Genomic DNA, 20,779 nt, shown 5'->3' on the forward strand with positions numbered 1-20,779 from the left:
TTAATCTTTTGGAAGGCATGCTGTTCATTTTTGTTTTTTTTGTAAATTTTATTTTACTTAAGTGATTTTCTTCCATCTTTGGCTTTGAAGATTTTATTAAGAATGTGTACTAAATTTTATCAAGAGTTTTTTTACCCCTTAATATGATTTTTACACATTATCAACATTATGATAGACTTATTGATATTGAACTACCCTTGGCTTCATGGAATAAATTTCTGCAGACCAAATATTCCTAAATTCTTTGTTTTCTGTCCTTTCTGGCCTTTAACCAAAGGTTCCTTAATCCTGGTGTCTAGAGACAATTTGTCAGACTCATTGGGAGTAAGTGTGGCTTACCCTAATAAGTAAGCCACAGGGACTCCCACGGCCCCTCTTACCCCCAGTTGTAAGACCTATAGCTGTTTGGGTCTGGTGAATCAAATAAATGAAGGAAAATAGAGACACTTGCTGGTTTCCAACTTCCAGAATCAGCCTCTGGCCCTTCCTTTTGGTTAGTTCTCACCTTGTATGTCAGTGATTCTGGTTTTTTTGTTTGTTTTTTTGCTTAGTAGCAAAGATTTATGTCAAAATTGCTTCCTTAATGGATCCTTTTAATGAAAGAATAAGGAAATAACAACATATTCTGAGGGTTCTCATTCCTTTCATCCAGTCAGCCTTGTGTTTTCTGAAACCTGTTTGCCTTTGTTTTTGTAGTGATTTTATTGATAAACTTCGGTGATAAGAATCTTTTGTTACGAATTTCAAGTTTTTATCCAAAATCTAAACTAGTGACAAGTCCATGTAACCAATATTTACATTTTTAATTGCCTGTCCGAGGGAAGTCCTAGAGGCCTAGCCACATTTTACCAGTCTGGAAAAATAATTCAAATATCTAATTATAATGTCATTATTATGCAGATTTTTGGTTTTAATTAAAATTATCTCTTTAATAGATATGTTAATAGTAAAAGATTCAATAATATATAATCATATAACCTGCCTATAGGTACCAAGCAAAAAGGGGGTCAATTTAGCAAAAAGAGCACTGACCATAGAGTTAGGAAGCCTGAGTACTGGTTTCAGCTCTCCCGTTAGCTTATGAACTCAAATGAGTTCTGCACTTGTGGCCATTCACCTCCTCTTCTCTGACATTAGATTGCTAAAGTAATTGGATGATCGTCCTTTAAGCTTGAAAATTCTAGAAAATTAGATATGTAATCTGTTTGAGTCCTGCCCCCCAAAATAGCCCATGATTTCACAATTGAGTACTCTTGCTATCTGATTCTATAGGAAAATAGGTTTTGAGTACACTTTTAAGAACTATATTGTGTGCTCCCATATAGCAGTTGCTGTAGTTGGTCTGCTATAGACTGAATGTTTATGTCCCCCTAAAATTTACATGTTGAAATCCTAACCCCTAGAACCTGGTAGTATTTGGAAGTGGGTCTTTGGGAGGTTAGTAGGTTGAAAGAGAGCAATCCTCAAGAATGCAATTAGTATCTTTTTAAAAAAAGACTCCAGATCGCTACATTGCCCCTTCTACCTTATGAGGACATAGCAGTAGATGGCCATGGGTCCTCATGGTACGCCACATCTGCCAACACCTAAATTTTGGCCTTCCTAGCCTCCAGAACTGTGCTAAATTTCTGTTTTTTATAAGTCAGTCTGGTATTTTTGTTACAACAACCTGAATGGACTAAGACAAGTTTTTCTCAAATTGTTATTTGTGAAAATCATTTCAGGTCTCCATATCCCATCTCTGTAATGTCCTGTCCCCTGTAGTGAGTTGCTGTAAGTTGTATCTGTCCAGGGAGTTCTAAAGGTTTCCTGAATTATAAGACTGGAAACATAATAGGCTTGATCATATTAAAATATCTGATATTTGATAATTTTTGATCTACAGATAGGTAATTTCATATACATCAACCTAATAGGTGAATTAAACAGTTATTATGCTAGGGTTTTATTTGAAACATCTTCCCATCTAAAAGCAGAATTGCCTGTTGTTTTTATTAGGCATTTGTTGTTTAGTCAGCCGTAAATACCTTTGAAAGCCTACTTTATGTCAGCCCTGTGCTAGGTTTCATGGATATGCCCATGAATAAAATGTATCTGCTCCCTGGTTTGAGAGAGACTATAGTCTAATGAGGGAAATAAGCAATTAACTAACCATTTAATAAAATTATATAAGAGTTATAGAAGAGAAAATAGTGCCATGTGGCACGCGACAAGAACTTTTCAATCTAAGGATTCAAAAAGGTCTCTTGTTCAGAAATTATCGAGGGAAGGGGATTGTTGTGGTGGGATAAGGTGCTGCATGGCATGTGTGATGTTAGAAGTAGTGGGAAAAATGCAGAATGAAATGAGGCCAGAAAAGGTAGATAGGGGCTGGATCTTCGAAAGCTTAAATAAGGCATATTTGAGATTTTTAGCAATAGAAAGTCATTGAAACATTAGAAGGCACTATGCAAAGTGGATTAGAGTATTGTCTAAAGGCAGATTGTCTTGATTCAAATCCTTCTTCCTACTGTATTTAAGCCATTAACATTGGGCAATAAATTACATTAGACTTTTGTTTCTTTATCTGTAAAATGAGATGACAATAGTACCTTATTTGTAGAGCTGTTAAATGAACTTAGATAATGTGTGAAAACACTAGGTACAATTTTAGCCCATAGTAAGTATAAATTATTCCTTAGTTATTGGTATTATTTGTATTATCATTATTAGTTTTAGAATGGTCATTCCAGTTACTTGAGTTAGAATGGAGTAAGATTAATTGAAGCAAAACCTGTTAGTAATTTAGGCAAAAGATGATTGTGACTTGGATTGGAGTAGTGGCAAAACAGATAGGGAAAGATACTATTTGAGAGAAGTTTCAGAAATACTTGGCATTTGGTGATTGAGTGAATGTGGGAGATGAGGGAGAGGGAAGAGTAAAAGATGATGAGTCAAGGACCTCAGATTGGTTTTGGAATGACATTGGTACAAATACACCCCTATCAACTGCATTTAAATAATATGTTAATTAAATAAATCAACATTTAAAGCTTATTTTTACAGAACAATAAGTAGTAGATAATGCCCAGAAGTGAATCTTAGGAATTTGAAGAACTGAGATTGATCCTTTCTCCTCTGTAATATTTAAGCCACTGAATAAGTTGAGAGAAGAATAAATACAACTTGAGCAGTCATTTCCCTTTTCTGTTTCATGTTTCCTCTTTTTTGCCTTATTTCCTTTTTAGTTCTGTCACTTTCATTTTTTAGTTTTAGGTTGAACCATATAGAAGTTTCCAGTTTTGGGCGCCTGGGTGGCTCAGTTGGTTAAGCGACTGCTTTCGGCTCAGGTCATGATCCTGGAGTCCTGGGATCGAGTCCCGCATCGGGCTCCCTGCTCAGCGGGGAGTCTGCTTCTCCCTCTCACCCTCCCCCCCCCATGCTCTCTCTCTCTCTCTCATTCTCTCTCTCAAATAAATAAATAAAATCTTAAAAAAAAAAAAAAGTTTCCAGTTTTGTAGATCAGAAACTATTTAACCAGAAATGAAAGGGTTAAATATTGGCCATTTTACATGGTTCATCCAGTTGTATTCTCATTCTGTAAGAGTTTTTAACCAGGGCTCTGAGGGTCCCTTTTGAGTTAAATTGAGCATCTAAGCCTATCTGAAAGAATGTTGCTGTGATGACATAAGGACCAGTGAAACGAAGTCCCATGAAGTAGGTGACTTAAACCTGGTATCATCCATTCAGTGTGGCTCTGGGAGGACATCTCGTGGCCAGAGTTTTTGTTGGCTTTACCGAAAGAGACATGTTATATATTATTTTCGATGGTTTTTTTTTAATATCTTATTTATTTATTAGAGAGAGAGCAAGAGAGGGAACACAAGCAGGGGGAGTGGGAGAGGGAGAAGCAGGCTTCCCGCTGAGCAGGGAACCCTACGCGGGGCTCGATCCCAGGACCCCGGGATCATGACCTGAGCCGAAGGCAGAGGCTTAACGACTGAGCCACCCAGGCGCCCCTCGATGTTTTTTCAAACCTGATTATAAAAATGGTACATTTGACTCTTGACCAGCATGCAGCTTAGGGGCAGCGACCCCCCCCCCCCAACATTTGAAAATCCACATAAAACTTTTGACTCCCCCAAAACTCTACTACTAATAGCCTACTGTTGACTAGAGGCCTTACCAATAACATAAACAGTTGGTTAGCACGTATGTTATACATATTAAATACTGTATTCTTACAGTAAAGTAAGCTAGAGAAAAGAATGTTATTTAAATCATAAGGAGAAGAGAAAATACATTTATAGTACTGCAGTATTTATTGAAAAAATTCACTTATAAGTGGACCTGTGCAGTTTAAACCCATGTTGTTCAAGGATCAACTGTACAAAGAAATTGGGAAATTCATAAAATATAGAAAAACATAAAATAAAAAATTGCTTGTAATCCCACCCACGATCCACTAAAAAGTAGAGTTGATTTTCAGTGTCTTTCCTTCCCATCATATATATATAGATATATATATATACACATACAGAAATAAAAAGCCAAAAGTATATCATGAGATTGCATTATTTTTTTTTTAAGATTTTATTTATTTATATGACAGAGCGTACAAGCAAGAGGAGCAGGAGAGGGAGAAGTATGCTCTCTGCTGAGCAGAGAGCCCGATGTAGGGCTCAGTCCCAGGACCCGGGGATCATGACCTGAGCTGAAGGCAGACGCTTAATGACTGAGCCACCCAGGCGCCCCAGGAAACAGACTCTTAACTATAGAGAACAAACTGATGGTTACTAGAAGTAGGGAAGAAGGGGGATAGGTTAAATAGGTGATGAGCACCAAATGTTATATGGAAATGTTGAGTCACTATATTGTACACCTAAAACTAATATTATACTGTAAACTAACTAGAATTTAAATAAAAACTTAAAAAAAGAAAAAGGGAAGTATATATAGATTTTTTTTTTAAAGATATTATTTATTTATTTGACAGTGAGAGAGGGAATACAAGCAGGGAGAGTGGAAGAGGGAGAAGCAGGCTTCCCGCTGAGCAGGGAGCCCGATGCGGGGCTCGATCCCAGGGCCCCAGGATCATGACCTGAGCCACCCAGGCACCCGTATAGATTTTTTTTGTAAGATCTATGTATTTGGGGCTCCTGGGTGGCTCAGTCGTTAAGCGGCTGCCTTTGGCTCAGGTCATGATCCCAGGGTCCTGGGATCAAGCCCCGCGTCAGGCTCCCGGCTCAGCGGGGAGCCTGCTTCTCCCGCTCCCTCTACCTGCCGCTCTGCTTACTTATGCTCTCTTATCTCTCTGTTGAATAAATAAATTTTAAAAACTTAAAAAAAAAAGATTTATGTGTTTATTTTAGAGAGAGAGTGCAGGGGGGAGGAGCAGAGGAGGAGGGAGAGTCCCAAGCAGACTTCATGCTGAGAGGGGAGCGTAACACCCCCAGGCTCAATCTCAATATCCCAGATCACCACCTGAGCCGAGAAACCAAGAGTCAGAGGCTTAACGCTGTGCCACCCAGGCGCCCCTGTATAGATTTTTGTTGAGGACATAGATTTATTGCCACTTTATGTCCTTAATAATGTTTTTCTTCTGAAGAAAATGTTTTTCTTTAATCTGAAACAAAACACTTAACTCTTGACTGATTTGGTAAAGTGTGGCTCTCAAGCTTTTTGTTGTTTTAGGTTTCCTATATGAATATTTTGATCATAGCTCCAAGTGATTTTATTAAAATAGAAATGAAGTTGAAAGAACTATTATTATACTAGTGATAGTAATGTAACAGCTTGTATTTTTATTACATTTTTAATTCTTTCAAGTTATTAACCAGTGTAATGTCTTTTTTTTAATCAGCATAACTGTCTAGTTTTATACATGAGACACCCGAAATGGAGAATAAGTTACATGACAAACTTCACAAGTAGTTAGAAAAGCTTGTACTATTGACTTTGGTAAATGTTATTTCTGTTTATTGAAATATAACTCTCAGAAATCATTTTTTTTCATTCAGTATTAGCACTCGAACAATGACAGTTCAAAAAGAAAGTGTGTGGCAGATTATAGAATAGTGAGTAACCTGGTTTGTCTGGAGGGCAAGATGTGTGGGGGGCGGGCGGTGTGGAATAGGGAGATTAGATTGGAGAGGCACTAGGGAGCCATTGACTTTTATTGAGCTGTGGATACCATAATAAAGCATATACTATTAGATGTTTAGGCAGAAATGAATAGATTGAAAAATGAAGATTAAAAGCCCAGACAATATTTAATGATGGCCTAAAGTATTAAAAACTGAATTGAGAGCCACTGTAGATACAGATTCCCAGGAACCTGGTGAATAAGAGTAGTACATTGAGTGGGGAGAGAGTGGTCAGAATGATTCCTGAGTTTCTTAACTGAGTGCCTGGGAAAAATAAAAGTGTTGGAAAAAGATAAAAGAGGCCAGTTTGTTGAGAAAAATGTATTTTATTTTGGACATGCTGTGGGTGAAGTCTACAGGACATCCAGGTGGAAGATGTATTGGCTAGCAGGCAAATTGTAAATGGGAAAGAATGCTCAGGAGTGAAGTCAGGGCTGGAGATATAGGCAGAGAAATTATTAGTGTAGAGGGAATAATTGATGCCATATCATCATTCGTTCTTTATAGATACTTTTACTGCCTTACGTATGTATAGCCTCAATGTATTTGAGGAACGTGTGACAGCAAAATATCCAAATAACTGTTGGATATTCTGTTGTGCCTCAGAACTGGGCAGTCACAATAAGAGAGGCATTTTAGGAATCAGAGGACCCTATCCTCAAGCAGTGCAAACATGGTTGGCAGAAAAACACAGACTACCTACGAAGGGTATTTTAGTTCTAGGAGAAGAAAGGGAATAAAGTTATATACCCACTATGTGCTAAATATTGGTAAGCCTTTTGTATATATACACTGTCTCCTTTATTTCGCAATAACTCTGTGAAATAGGGAGTATGATCCTCATTTTAACAGATGATGAAACTGAGGGTAAGAGGCTTAGTAATGTAAGACCAAGATTTGGACCAGTTGGGTGGTCAGTGCCATGGGTTTTTTATATGCCACACTTAGCCATGTTTTCCAGTAAGATCTGTCAAATATAGCTATCAAGCTTATGCTCAGTAGGTTTTTTAGTGTTGCCTTCCTATAATAAGTGGAGTGCTTTAGCTCTTAAGATATAATTAATTGAATTCTGATTATGGGGGACCATTTGCTTGCAGTGAGGAGGCATGTGTGTGAAACAAAAAATGAAAATTGGATCACGTAACATGTATCCTTGCCCAGGTGTGCCATCTTTCTAGAATGCCAGAATATAATCCCAACACAGTATAATATATCCCACAATATAATCCCAACTTGCATTGTTTTAAATAGGCACAAATGAGATTGTTTATTCTAAGATACATAAGCTGATTTGTACCAGGAAACTTCTTGCAGTTTTAAAGCCTGAGTGGAAATGGGTATATATATTTGTCCACCTTTTGTGTGTATTTTTGTGTACTGATTCTCAGTAAACTAAAAGCAAGAAATGGCATCTCCAAACTATAGGGTAGCACTGAATACAGCAACAGCGTGCTTGTATGCTGTTTCCTCAGTGTTCAGAATGGGTGAGGTTTTCTTTATTTTTTCTCTTGAAAAACTGATTTTTAAGTTTGCTTGTTATTTTTGTCATCTTTCTTAAAATTAGCCAATATCCAGGGAATCGTGAGAGAAAATTAATGCTGAACATTTAGACTTCTAGCTAGAACTTCTTGTGTCACTGAATTAGAATTCCTCAGTTAACACTGCACTGTTAACACACTTTTCATTCTTTAGCATTGCTCTTTGTCCCTGAGGAAAATGCTATAAGAAAATTGGAATTTCCTCTCACCATTACCCCTTTGGCTTTTGTTTCAGCCTAATTCCTGGCTGGCATTCTGTCCCGGTTACAACCCCTTGTCCTTACTAGCAGTCTAAATTTTGCTCATCGACTAAAAGGGGGATTCCAGACAGACGAGGAAACAGCTTTCAAACACTGCACTGCAGGCATATTAAGTTATTCCCCCACTGTGCAGTCGGGAAATCAGGGACCACTTCTCTGGCGATGAATTCTAATGAGCTGCTAAAGATGCCGAAGGGTGTGTGCGCATAGGCGTTTTCTTTCCCCTCCCCCATTTCTTCCTTTTCCCAAGCCCCCTCTTCTCCCTCTTTCCCCTCCTCCTCCTTTATCCCCTCCCTCTGTGTCTCAGTTCTGCAGTAAACGGGGCTGAGGCACATTCCTGCACTGCAAGGCTTTCTGTTAAGGATGTTTTGTGGCTTTTGTTTGGATTGCAGCATGCAGAATTACAGGTAACACTCTGAAATCGAGCTAGACAGATAAATTCTGTTGTAATGTTTTCAAAGAGGCAAAATATTACATTGGAATCAGTGAAGAAAATAAATTATCTTAAGTAATTTTATTAGTGGTAGTTATGGTAAAATATTTTTGGAAATGCTATAAGCAGATTCCTTTTCTTCCCCCAAAAGGCTCAAATGAAAGGAAATGGGGTTAGATTGATCTGGCTTGCAATTGATTTTGTTTTATGTTGATCATGAAAGCTTGCTGTTGTTGCTCCTCCTCTGTAGAGTCAGGACCAGTTATGTGGGGTGCCGTTGAGAGTAGCCATGAATGGTTGTACCGGGTGGGGTGGGATGGAGTGGGAGGGTTGATACCAGCCTGAGCTAGCCAGGTTCTTTGATCAGGGCATTGGATGCAAAATGTAAAATGCTCTCTCCTTTTCTTCTATCAGCTGTTCAGAGGAGCCTCATTACAACTCCTGCTGAAGCTCCTAATCTTCCTCCCTTCTCTTCTGCCCCTACCCCCTACCCTCATTGGCCTGAAGACATTGTACCCAGAGTTTGCCTTACTCCCTTGGTGCTATGTGTATGGTAAACCTGGTACTATGGCCGCATCTGGGACTGGCCAGACAACTGCTGCTGGTTCTCCCTATTCCAAGAAGGATTTAAAGGGGAATTGTACTGCAGGCAGTGCACCAGAGCAGCATCAGGAGCTTGGGGACTAAGGCTCGTCTGGCATTATTACAGACCCACACAGCTGACCGCAATGACTGCAGCTGCTCCTCTGAACTGTTGGCAGCAGCCAAGCGGCAGCATGAAGTGAGAGATCACTCCCGAGCTCAAGATGAACTCTACCTTGGATGGTAATCAGAGCAGCCACCCTTTTTGCCTCTTGACATTTGGCAATTTGGAAACTGTCGATTTTTGCCTTTTGGAAGTATTGATTATTGTCTTTCTCACTGTATTGATTATTTCTGGCAACATCATTGTGATTTTTGTATTTCACTGTGCACCTTTGTTGAACCATCATACTACAAGTTATTTTATTCAGACTATGGCATATGCTGACCTGTTGGTTGGGGTCAGCTGCCTGGTCCCTTCTTTATCACTCCTCCACTACCCCCTTCCAGTGGAGGAGTCTTTGACTTGCCAGGTATTCGGTTTTGTAGTATCTGTTCTGAAGAGTGTCTCCATGGCCTCTCTGGCCTGTATCAGCATCGATAGATATATTGCCATCACTAAACCTTTAACCTATAATACCCTGGTTACGCCTTGGAGACTACGTGTTTGTATTTTCCTGATTTGGCTATATTCCACCCTGGTCTTCCTGCCTTCCTTTTTCCACTGGGGCAAACCTGGATATCATGGAGATGTGTTTCAGTGGTGTGCAGAGTCCTGGCACACCGACCCCTACTTCACCCTCTTCATCGTGGTGATGTTGTATGCCCCGGCAGCCCTTATTGTGTGCTTCACCTATTTCAACATCTTCCGCATCTGCCAACAGCACACAAAGGAGATCAGCGAAAGGCAAGCCCGCTTCAGCAGCCAGAGTGGGGAGACTGGGGAGGTACAGACCTGTCCCGATAAGCGCTATGCCATGGTCCTGTTCCGAATTACTAGTGTATTTTACATCCTCTGGTTGCCATACATCATCTACTTCTTATTGGAGAGCTCCACTGGCCACAGCAACCGCTTCGCCTCCTTCTTGACCACCTGGCTTGCTATTAGTAACAGTTTCTGCAACTGTGTCATTTATAGTCTCTCCAACAGTGTCTTCCAAAGGGGACTAAAGCGCCTCTCAGGGGCCATGTGTACTTCTTGTGCAAGTCAGACCATAGCTAAGGACCCTTACACAGTTAGGAGCAAAGACCCCCTTAATGGATGTCATATCTGAAGTGGTTCAGACACTGAGTCACTGTGGGGTGTGTGTGTGTGGGTGTGTGTGTTTTTCCTTTTTATCTCTGTATTCCTAGTTCACTAGGAAATCTGGGACAAAATAATTAGACTCTAAGCAATAGCAAACAAATGATCCGTCGAAAATACCTTCTAAGTTTGCAGAAATTATTTTCTAAAAAGTGTTTTGGCATCAGGAGAATCAGGACTGTGAAGATAAATTGCTCTTCGTTCCAGTTTTTGTAATGTCATGGAAATGACTACATTTTTAAGATTTAAAATAAATAAAGCCATATCTAACACCTCTCTTCAGCGGGCATGACTGAACCTGGGTGTGAAAAGCGTCAGCATTTTTAAAAAGTTGTTTTCTTGTCGCTTTTCTGGGTTCTTTCCAACTGTTTGGGCTGCATATGCAATTGAATTATTTTAATGGGGAATATTAAAAACCAGTGATGAATTAACAGGATATAAAATTTTTCTTTATATATGCCAAAGTAAAACTGTGCTGCAAGTTTCAGCACTGTCATTTAGAAAGCCAAATGTTTTACGTTTTATGTCTTATTCTCATGAGAGAATTCTCAGTACAGTGAATAATGTGAACACCTAAACACTAATTTTAAAATTTTGCAGTGCACCATAAATGAAGCAAAAGTGCAGTCAAATCATATAATTTTTATGAAAAGTTGAGCTGCTCTCTGTGCCATGCTTCATGGAGATCTAAAGAACTGTGTGCATAGAAAGTGATTGTGTGGTAGTATTTTTGCCCATGCCTTTGTGTATGTGTGTATTGACAATATTTGAATTTAGATTACTCTTTACAGCAAAGTGTGTTTTAATAAGCTGAAAAACAAATGATAGGTTAATTGCTGCCATTTTTTTTATAATGGTGAAAACATATAAAAGTAAATCTTTAGTCTTCTCTTTTTTTTATCCAGAGACTTTTGAAATATAAGACTATCTGGGAGAAAGGTGTCCTAAGCAACTGAATGAGAAAATATACTGTATATTTAACTAATACATTTATAAAATAGAAGGTGATTGAGATGTTATCTTTGTGGTTAAATGGCATCAACAAAGTAGCATCTAATTGTTTTTAAAAGCAATCTTTTTTAGTGTTAAGGAATGCACATTTGAATGAGAGAAGGAGAATGAGAAAAAAAAAAAATCTTTCTGGAAAAAGAAATCCTTTGATATAACAGTTCTTTACTTAGTCTTTCTTTTTTTTAAGTCAAAGTACTAGCAAAATCTGTAGGATGTTATTACTGTTACTCTGTAGAATTATCGATAGTGCTGTGTATTTGCATGTACTAGTGATGTTTTCTTCAAGTGATTATCTTTAGAACAAGAAGTTTATTTTTCTAAAAGGAGAGAAGGATTTCCCAGCAGCTCCAAGCATGAGAGTATTTCCTCTGCTTTTCAACTGGTTTTAATGTTTTGGAAGTCTTCAGGAGGACTTATGTGATCTCTCTGCCTTTGGCTAGATGTTATAATCTTAATACAACAATGGTATTCAGTGAGATGGAAGAAACCCAAGGGAAATGGGTTAAAGTGAAGTTTTGAATCCAAGAAAGGACATGGATATTTATAAAACAGGGAGATAGGCTTTGGGTTTTTTGTCATATATTAGAAAACCTACTGCCTCCTTTTAAAATAAAGGGCAGCATTCTTAGGATTTTAGGTTTTAGATATCAGTTTGATTTTAACCTCAAATGTGTGTTCTACTTCAACTGCTTAATTTTAAGTGAATCAGTATTACATAAACATTGAAATTTCAGATTCTGAATTCTTCCCCAAAACTTGCTTGCTCTTTATATTTACTATTAGAAAATTTGATTCCAAGCTGTTTAAATATTTAGAACTCATTGAAATTGCAAGTTATTTTAACAATGAGTGGCTCTGTTAAATTGCCATTTGAATTGGAAAACCTTTTCCCTTGGATTCTGAAAAATGGTTCTGTACATTTCTCCTTTATTTACATGGCATGGATCTAAAAGAACCAAAATTCCCTTTTCATACATGTTGGGGAATGTAACCTGTTCAGATTTGCAGTTTGCTTGTGAGTTTTAGTTTAGCAAAGATTAGAATCTTAAAGATTATTTTTTGTAGAAAACTGATGTTAAATCGGTGGATTTTTAGGTTTGGGGGTTCTGAGCCCTTTTAATTTTTTCCTGCAGTGGAGTTCCATCTTGTGAGAAAAGAGAAAACTCTTTGGGAAAGATCTTACGGAAATTTTATGGAAAAGAGAAAATATCTGTTTGATTCTCTGGAAGTGGGCTAATCAAGCTGATCTTTTAATGACTCAAAAGATAACTCTTTTAATAAGAGCTTTTGTTAACAGATTTTTACATTTTTTTGTCCTAGTACCAAATTTAGATGTTATTAGAAATATTTTTTTCACATTAAAATCTCTGTCAATGTCTCAACCTAAAACTAAAGTAGAAACTAAGTACGTATAATAATTTTAAAGAAAAATTCCCCCACTCCCCCAGCTGATACTTGTTTAATATCAGATGTCTTTCCAGTTTATCTTGTCTTCATTGGACTATAGAAAGTCTGTGTTTTCTTCCACTTATCAGTTCTTTTCTCACATTCATTGTCTTTACTGTTTTTTAATTTTTATTTTCTTATGTTTGTGCATGTTGGGGGAGAGGGGATGAGCCTGGATATAATCATTCAATCATCGGTGGCTAGGAGCATATTCTATGTGATACATCTGGACAGTTTGTATTTAAATAACCTTTTCATCCTGGCATGTTTAGTGCATTTGATGACGTTTGGTTTAAATACCAATCTGGCTAGTTCAGAATGAAAAAATATATATATTTTTAGATTCAGTTACCTTGGGCTTTGGCAAGACAGTGCATTTAACTATATATGGTATATGACTGATATCAGAGGAAGCATAAGCTTTTGGTGATTGTGTTGAAATTATTTCATAGTAAATGTTCAAATAAGACAATACTAATTATTATATTTGTAAATTAGTTGTACGTTTTTATACAGTGATTTCAGAGAAGATGTGGTTTTTTTCCTCTTAGAACAGAAAAGCAGTTACAAAAGGACAAGTGGTCTACTTTAATGAAAGAACTGTCTTACACCAGAAAGGATATTTAAATTGTTCACGGATCTACCGACTCCCAAATTCCATTTTGGAAAGGGTTTTCTTTAAGCGTTATTGCTTGATGAATTTCTTTTTGAGCCTTTTTAAGGGCTTTTCCTTTTTACTTGAATAATGGTCTCAGTATTTTAAGGATTGGGAAAACTTGAATTTTTGTACTATAAATGCATTGTCCACTCTTTGAACTTGAAATTAAAGCAACAGGGTTACAAGTTCCCAGATGGTAGAGTGGTTTCTGGGAGTGTTTCCTCAGCCTTTCAGGTTTGATTCAAAAATCTGCACAGTGGCTTTGTAGGAAATGTTTTAATTTCGCTTTGTGTTTTTGTATCATAGAAGACTTGTGAAATAAATTATTGGCAAACCAGAATTTATTGTTATATGAGCAGATTATGGGAAGATTAAGGATGGGAGAATTGTGGCATTTATGATTTTTTAAAGTCTTCACAAATCGTTCTCTGTGTTTTTGTATAATTTTTCCATTTCAGGTTGAAGGAAACCTAATTATTTTATATTAAATGTACATATTATTAACATTTTGCACATCTTGGCATTATTCTAGACATTTCTTATAGCTGCAAATGAGTCATTAGGCTTTTCTTCAAAATTTGGGTGACGAGGGCGCCATGATATGATTAAAATGAACTTTGAACTGAGAATAAAAAAATCTAGGTTTCTGTTTCAAATTAACTAGTTTTGTAAGGGCAAATCACTTCTCTAAGCACTTAATTTCTTCTATAAAAGGAGATAATCTCATCCCTCATAGGGTTACTTTGACAATTGAATTAGATATGGGTGTAAAAATACTTTGTAATACATGAAGTGCTTTGCAATAAAAACAAGTACTATTATTTGTATCTACCATGGTTTCACATCTAAGGAAGCCCTACATAATGATTTGGTGTCCCCCCCACATTAAGGTCTTAGAAGCTCAGTGCGGGGTTAGCAATTCCATGCTTTTTAGCAATCCCAAATTTGGGAAGAGAGGCATGATAAACCCTCACCTTTCTAAAATGACAGTAGCATTAAATTCAACATAAAACAGTTTTCATTTACTTCCTTTACTTGTCTGTAAAGTCTCTAAAGGCAGGAACAGTGTAGTGTCTCTTCATATCTTTATCCCTAAAATCTAACATGGGACCTGGCTCAGAGCAGGAGTTCTGGTCAACTTTACGGAATTAATGATTCTTTCTTATTTTTTATTTAATTATTATTTATTATTATTTATTCTTTCTTATTTCTTATTTACATCTAGTCACTATTATTATTACTTCTGGTGATTATAGAACAGTGATGTTCAAAAGGTGGGCCAGAGCCTATAAGCAGTCTTCTTTTTGCTCAAGGCTATTCTTGACTCTAAATGATAAAAGGTATCTTTGTAGTACCAGGAGACTAGTGTGGGAATGTGCAGTTCTTTGTATGCCAGGTAACTTTACTCCTGGAAACCCGGTAGCCTGGGCCAAGGGAACTTCAGGCAGTGCTGTCAAACTGTCAGTTTCTCCCAGCCTGGATAAGGAATATGTATTTGGATCACATCACCTTCTTGACTCTGAATCCAGATAAGGTAGCCCGTAAAAATCAGTCACAGGAAAGAGGAGGTATAGCCTAGCTTGGTGACTAATTCTGTGGTTTTGCTTTGTCGTTCAGTCTTAACCACTGTTCTAGTTTTGTCTTCTTTTCTTAACATGCTGTCAGTCATGTATTCAGAGGGATGTGCTTTAGATGATACTGCTTGGAAGGTGTGGATAATTCTATTACACAATAACAGTGGCTTTAGGGAAAGTTTAAGAAACAGTCAAGAAGCCCTTATGCAGCAATCTCTACTATATCCCAGTCATCGCAGCTAACTGGCAGGGTTATAAAGAAGGATCACATGATTCCTTTCTTCTAGAAAAGTCTGCATATTTTAAATAATCAGTTTTCTTGTCCCTCTGTGCTCCCAAAATGCTCTCAGCCAGCCTTAAATCTAATAAGCAGGAGATAAGAGGAGTCCAGTCTGGGGACTGATATTTGAGGGCTCCCAAACCGTCATAATGCCTGCCCAATTCACTTTAAGTTGATGCCTGTTAGTCAACAAATCCCACTGTGCATACAGAGCTTTCAATTAGCGTGTTTACTCCTCTTTTACAGTTAGCCAAAGATCACTGGTTTTTTGAGAAAGGCATCTCACATAATACATAGGCCCAAAACAAACAAAAATCAGAGGACATAGAAACAGTGCAAGTCACAAAACTTTTAAAAGTAAATCCAGTATATTTTCCAAAATATATTTTCAGAGAAGCTTTTGCACCCATTAAAAGAGAATAGGATGCCATAAAAAAAAAATGAACAGAAAGAGAATAAGAAAGAGTTCTTGAGATTTAAAGTATAATCAGATATATATATTTTTTTTATAATCAGATATTTTTTAAATCAGAAAAGTTGGAAGATAAAATTGAAGTAGGCCAGGGCGCCTGGGTGGCTCAGTCGTTGAGCGTCTGCCTTCGGCTCAGGTCATGATCCCAGGGTCCTGGGATTGAGTCCCACATTGGGCTCGCTGCTCCACGGGAAGCCTGCTTCTCCCTCTCCCACTCCCGCTGCTTGTGTTCCTGCTCTCACTATCTCTGTCTCTGTCAAATAAATAAAATCTTAAAAAAAAAAAAAATTGAAGTAGGCCAGATAGTGAAACAAAAGACGGTAACGTGGGTAACAACAAGACAGAGACTCAATAAAGGAGGCCCAATATCTGGCTAACATGATTTTCAGAAACAGAATAGAGGGGGAAAATGAGGAAACTCTCAGAGAAATATCGGAAGAAAAATTTCCAGAACTGAAGGATATGAGTTTCCATAATGAGAAGGACCAGGTTGGTGTATTAAAAAGATTTTATGATGGCAAATCATAAAATTTCAGAACACTGGGGATAAAGGAAAATCTTAAAGGCTTCTTGGTCTGGAGTAGGGATGAGAGAGTGGGAACATACTAAGTACAGAGATCTGAATAGCACTGGACTTTCTGCCGCATTGAAGCAAGGAGATAACAGGGAATAACTTCAAATTTTGAAGAAGTGATTTTTAACCTAGAATTTTATGCCCAAACTTTCATTCAAGTGTGAGAGTAAAATAAACCCATTTTGAGATATGCAGGGTCTCAAAAATATTTACCTGCCTTACATCCTTTCTCAGTGAGTTACTGAAGGATATGCTTCCCCAGAATGATGGTTGAAATCAAAAAAGTGGAAGATAGAGAACCCAGGAAGTGGGGACTCCCAACACAGGACAGAGGGGAAGAGAATTCTCTTGGTGATGGAGAAGAAAAGCCATGGGATATCAGCTGTGCAGCAGACCTAGAATGCAACTCGTCCAAATTGGAGCAGAAGGAAGGAGGGCACTAGGAAGTATGTCTCTAGGAAAAAATAACTGAGAGGAATTTACAGTTTTTATTTTATTTTTTATTTATTGAGAGAGAGAGGTGTATTTGGAGAGGGGGAGAGAGAGAATCCTAAACTGGTTCCATGCCCAGTGCAGAGCCTAGTGAGGGGCTTGATCTCAACTCTGAGATCATGACCTGAGCTGAAATCAAGAGTCAGATGCTTAACTGACTGAACTGCCCAGACACCCCAGGAATTTACAATTCTGTCAGATTTGTTGGGGAAGAATTGGTGATAGATATACATAGAATACTGAGGAGAAAAATGGAGCAATTAGTAACTGCAGACAAAATGGAAAATTAATGAAAAAAGGAAGTCTTGTTATGATATACTCTGTGATTCATTTATGAACAATATTGATTTAACTAACAATTGTAGCAAAATTACATTGAGAGTCCAGGGAAGGGAAGTAAGTGTGTGTGGCAGGTGGGTGAGGTTGGTGACTATAACAGAAGTACAGTATCATCTCCCATACTAGAGTCTGAAAAAAAAAAAAACGCACAAAAAAACCCCCCCAGAAAATAGCAATTTAAGTGTTATATTTAGAAATAGGAAGAAGAAAAACAGCCAAAAAAAGAAGGAAAGAAAGAAATGGTTGCCTCTGGGGAGCAGGGAGCAGAGTGGGAGGAGTGAGGGGTCTAGGGTCTGCTGTTTTTCTTTGTAAGCTTTGTACTGTGACCTTTCCAACTAGGTAGGTGTATTATTTTTATAAAAAGCATAAACCACGTTTAGGAAAAGGCAAATAAATTTCAGCAGAAGCAGAGGGAGACCAGAAAGCATGGGTTTAGAACATACTACTAAAGTAGAAAATGAGAACCTAATAGCACTCTGTTATCTTTGGTCCTATACAGAGCAACTTCCTATTCATCATCTCCTCTCATCCTCCTAGGAAGACAGCCAAAAGGGATATTTTCCCTCTTTTACAATTGTGGAAGCCTGGTTTGGGGACTGGAAGACCTTTTTGATTCCAGTTTGCTACATCATGATGCTGCATAGGTATCTGTTTGGGTCTTTTTAGGTTTTTTAATTTTGGTTTTTACCAAGGGAAGACAGCAGACCAGAAAGCATCTTCTTTGACATCCTGGGAAGGATATCATGAAAACAAACAAGCGTGTGTGTGTGTGTGTGTGTGTGTGTGTGAGAGAGAGAGAGAGAGAGAGAGACACGAGTATATGTATAATGGTGTACAGGTAGCTATAGTACAAGACCTGGCAATTTGCCATGATGAGTGGAATGCAAAGTACCATGCGGTATTCATAGGTAAGGAGATGTGTGTTAGGTGAATTTCCTTAGAAGGCAGTATATGGGAAAAGTTCTGGGCTAGGTTCTGGGAAAGGTAAGATCTCTATAGTGTTATCTCTGCCCACCCCTTAAATAAGATTGCCGTAAGTATCCAGCTGGGCCAGAGTTTGAGGAACCCAAAAGATCTATAGACAAAAGACTAATAAAGTGACCTATAATTATCAAAGCAACATATGACACAAGAGTGCCCTTTGCAGAGTAAAAGCACATCTTTATGTTAAATTACCATGATTGAAATCACTTAATGAAAGATTTATTAGTTTGTTACAAAATGTTTGTATTGGCTTTGAGCAAAATACAAAAGTAAGAGTCTTTTCAAAGTGAAACTTTAAATTCTATGTCTATCAGCTTTTAATAAATACTTGTTGAATTAGTAAGATAATATTTTGGGGAGAAAGCAGAAGGTACAGCATTAAACAGCATGATTTATTTCTGAATTTTCTTCCAGAAAGACTGGGGAAATCCCCACTGCCAAAACCATTTATTTATAGCTAGACCAAAAAAAAAAAAAAATTAAGGCCATTTGTGGGTCTCTGTCTTCATTGGCCCCTGGGGAGCAGAATCTGACTCAAAAGGCTTTTTCATTTTTAAAAGTTCTTTTTCTTCATGACATATTTGTAGTAATTGAAACCCTTCCTACTTAGATTATGTTAGCATCATGAATCGTTAACATCATTGTACTGAAGATGTGTGTTGTAGCCTAGAGAGCACTGGAAATGAAGTTAAAACAGAATTTAGGTACTGGTTCTGGCAATTTATTAGGTAATCTGAATCTGTCTGAACTTCAGAAGGATACTCATATTTGAGTAATGATGATGCCAACATTAAAGGAGTTGGTTTAAGATCAGATACATGTTACATTAATGTAAAGCTCTTTACGTTATGACTGTGATTACTTTGTACTCTTGGATCACTTTTCTCCTAAGATAAAGAGGAAAGTAGTGAAAAGAGCATGGATTTTGGAATCTCTGGCCCTTGGTTCTCTACTCTGTAAAATGGGCTTATGCCCCTTCATTAGAATTATTGTGAAATTCAGATACTGTACATTTTAAGTATGTAATTGTGCATGGTGGCATCAAAGAAACTCAGTAAAAGATTGCTGCTATTATTTCTTTGTCATACAGAGGTCAGAATCTCCCAGTAACCTCCAGGGCCTGCCACCAATTGGCATATACTCAGAGGAAACTCCTGGGTGAATGTGGAGTGGCCCACCCTTCTTGCAGGGCTCATAAACCCCTCAAGTATTGCCATAATGATTTGCTCCATCAATACATTGATGTTTTATGTATTTTGTCCTGCTTTTATAGTATGTTCTGCAGAAGGATTACTCCTATACAATTCTTAGACATTAAGGTACATATACTTAGATGTACTTCACCAAGGAACAAGTCATGAGGCTTAGAGTAAGAGCTTTAATAGGTTAGAGGTAGACAGGAAATTTGGGACTGCAGTGGTGAAGAGGTATCCCTTTCATTGAAATTCAAAAATGAGTTGTATTAGGAAAAAATAAAGTCATGGCAAGGGGAGTTTTAAGCTTCAAAGCTCTGAATAAAGAGGGCTCATTTATACACTTAAGAAATAGACCAAGTAATATGTAGTGATTAAAAGTATGTGCTTAAGATGCAAACAGACTTGGGTTTGAATTCTAGCCCTGCCACTTAATAGCTGTGACCTGCTACGACAAGGTACATAATCCCTCTTAGTCTCTGTTGCCTAATAGCACTATTTTATGCAAGTATTAGGATTAAACGAGCGAATGCATGTGAAGCTCTTGACCCATAGTAAGCATTCAGTACATGTTAACAGGTGCTGCTGTCTTCCTTGTGTGCATAGAGCAGCATGGATGAACCAGAGGCTTCAAGTCGAGGTGTAATGCAGAGTAAGGTCAGAAGGATAAATTGAGACTGCCTAGTTTGGAATAAATGGCTAAGGGATTTGATTTTAATTAGGAATTGGAGATGCACTTAAGATTTTTGAGTAGGTAAATAACATAATATAGAATCCTAAAGTGACAGGGCTAGAAGACCCCTTAGAGGTTGCAGTCTAGACCCTTCCTTTCACAGATGGGGAAAGGGAGACCCAAAGGGTGACTTAATTAGTTGCAAAACTGGGACTCAAATCCAGCCAGGTCTTATACCTCCCTTAGACTCAATCATACCACCAAAATAAGTCCAAAGGATTGTTCAACATTTGTCAAGTGCTTAGAAAATGGGTGTTTGCTAGCAGGGTTGGGAAAAAAGGAAACTATTCAGATTTTGATGTGTTATTAAATAAAAATAGTCTTTCCATTGGTACTTTCAACCAAACCAATTAAGATTTGAAAAATCTTAGTTAGAAAGTTCCGTTGATCACTGGCAGCCACCTCAGAAAAGCTTGTTAGGGCAAGTGAAAATACATGACATGGGTGGTTCTAGAAAGCTTTTATGGCTAATTACAGTATTTGTACTGCTGGTGAGATTAGAGGGTGAAGTTTTTGCTTAAATAAAATTGAAGATCACTGCTTGTCCAGTATCTTTTAAAAATGCTGTTTCCCAAGAACTTTAAATAGAAAAACATTTAAAAAATTTAATTGCAGGAGGGCTCTTAATACCTATGTAGAAAGGCATTACTACAAAGGTACTAATAGAGTTTGGTTGGTATTATACCTTTGTGCTGATAAGTTTTAAGTTTTTAGGTTAATAGAAAAATATCTAAATAGTTACAGCTTTATACATTAATGATGAAATAAGATAGTTTTTAAAT

General features: G+C 37.6%; 2 protein-coding genes across 5 annotated transcripts in view; both read left to right on the forward strand.

The window, feature by feature from the left end:
- RABGAP1 (RAB GTPase activating protein 1) overlaps positions 1 to 20,779 on the forward strand; it is a 155,411-nt gene that overhangs the window by 81,553 nt on the left and 53,079 nt on the right. The gene's annotated exons all lie outside the window — the stretch shown is intronic.
- On the forward strand, positions 8,243 to 10,266 carry GPR21 (G protein-coupled receptor 21). Its single transcript, XM_021691693.1, has 2 exons — positions 8,243 to 8,330; positions 8,771 to 10,266. The coding sequence occupies exon 2, from the start codon at positions 9,163 to 9,165 to the stop codon at positions 10,210 to 10,212; it is 1,050 nt and encodes a 349-aa protein (XP_021547368.1). The 5' UTR covers positions 8,243 to 8,330; positions 8,771 to 9,162; the 3' UTR covers positions 10,213 to 10,266.

This window comes from Neomonachus schauinslandi, chromosome 13 (assembly GCF_002201575.2).
Source record: "Neomonachus schauinslandi chromosome 13, ASM220157v2, whole genome shotgun sequence".
In the NCBI taxonomy this organism is placed as follows: Eukaryota; Metazoa; Chordata; class Mammalia; order Carnivora; family Phocidae; genus Neomonachus; species Neomonachus schauinslandi.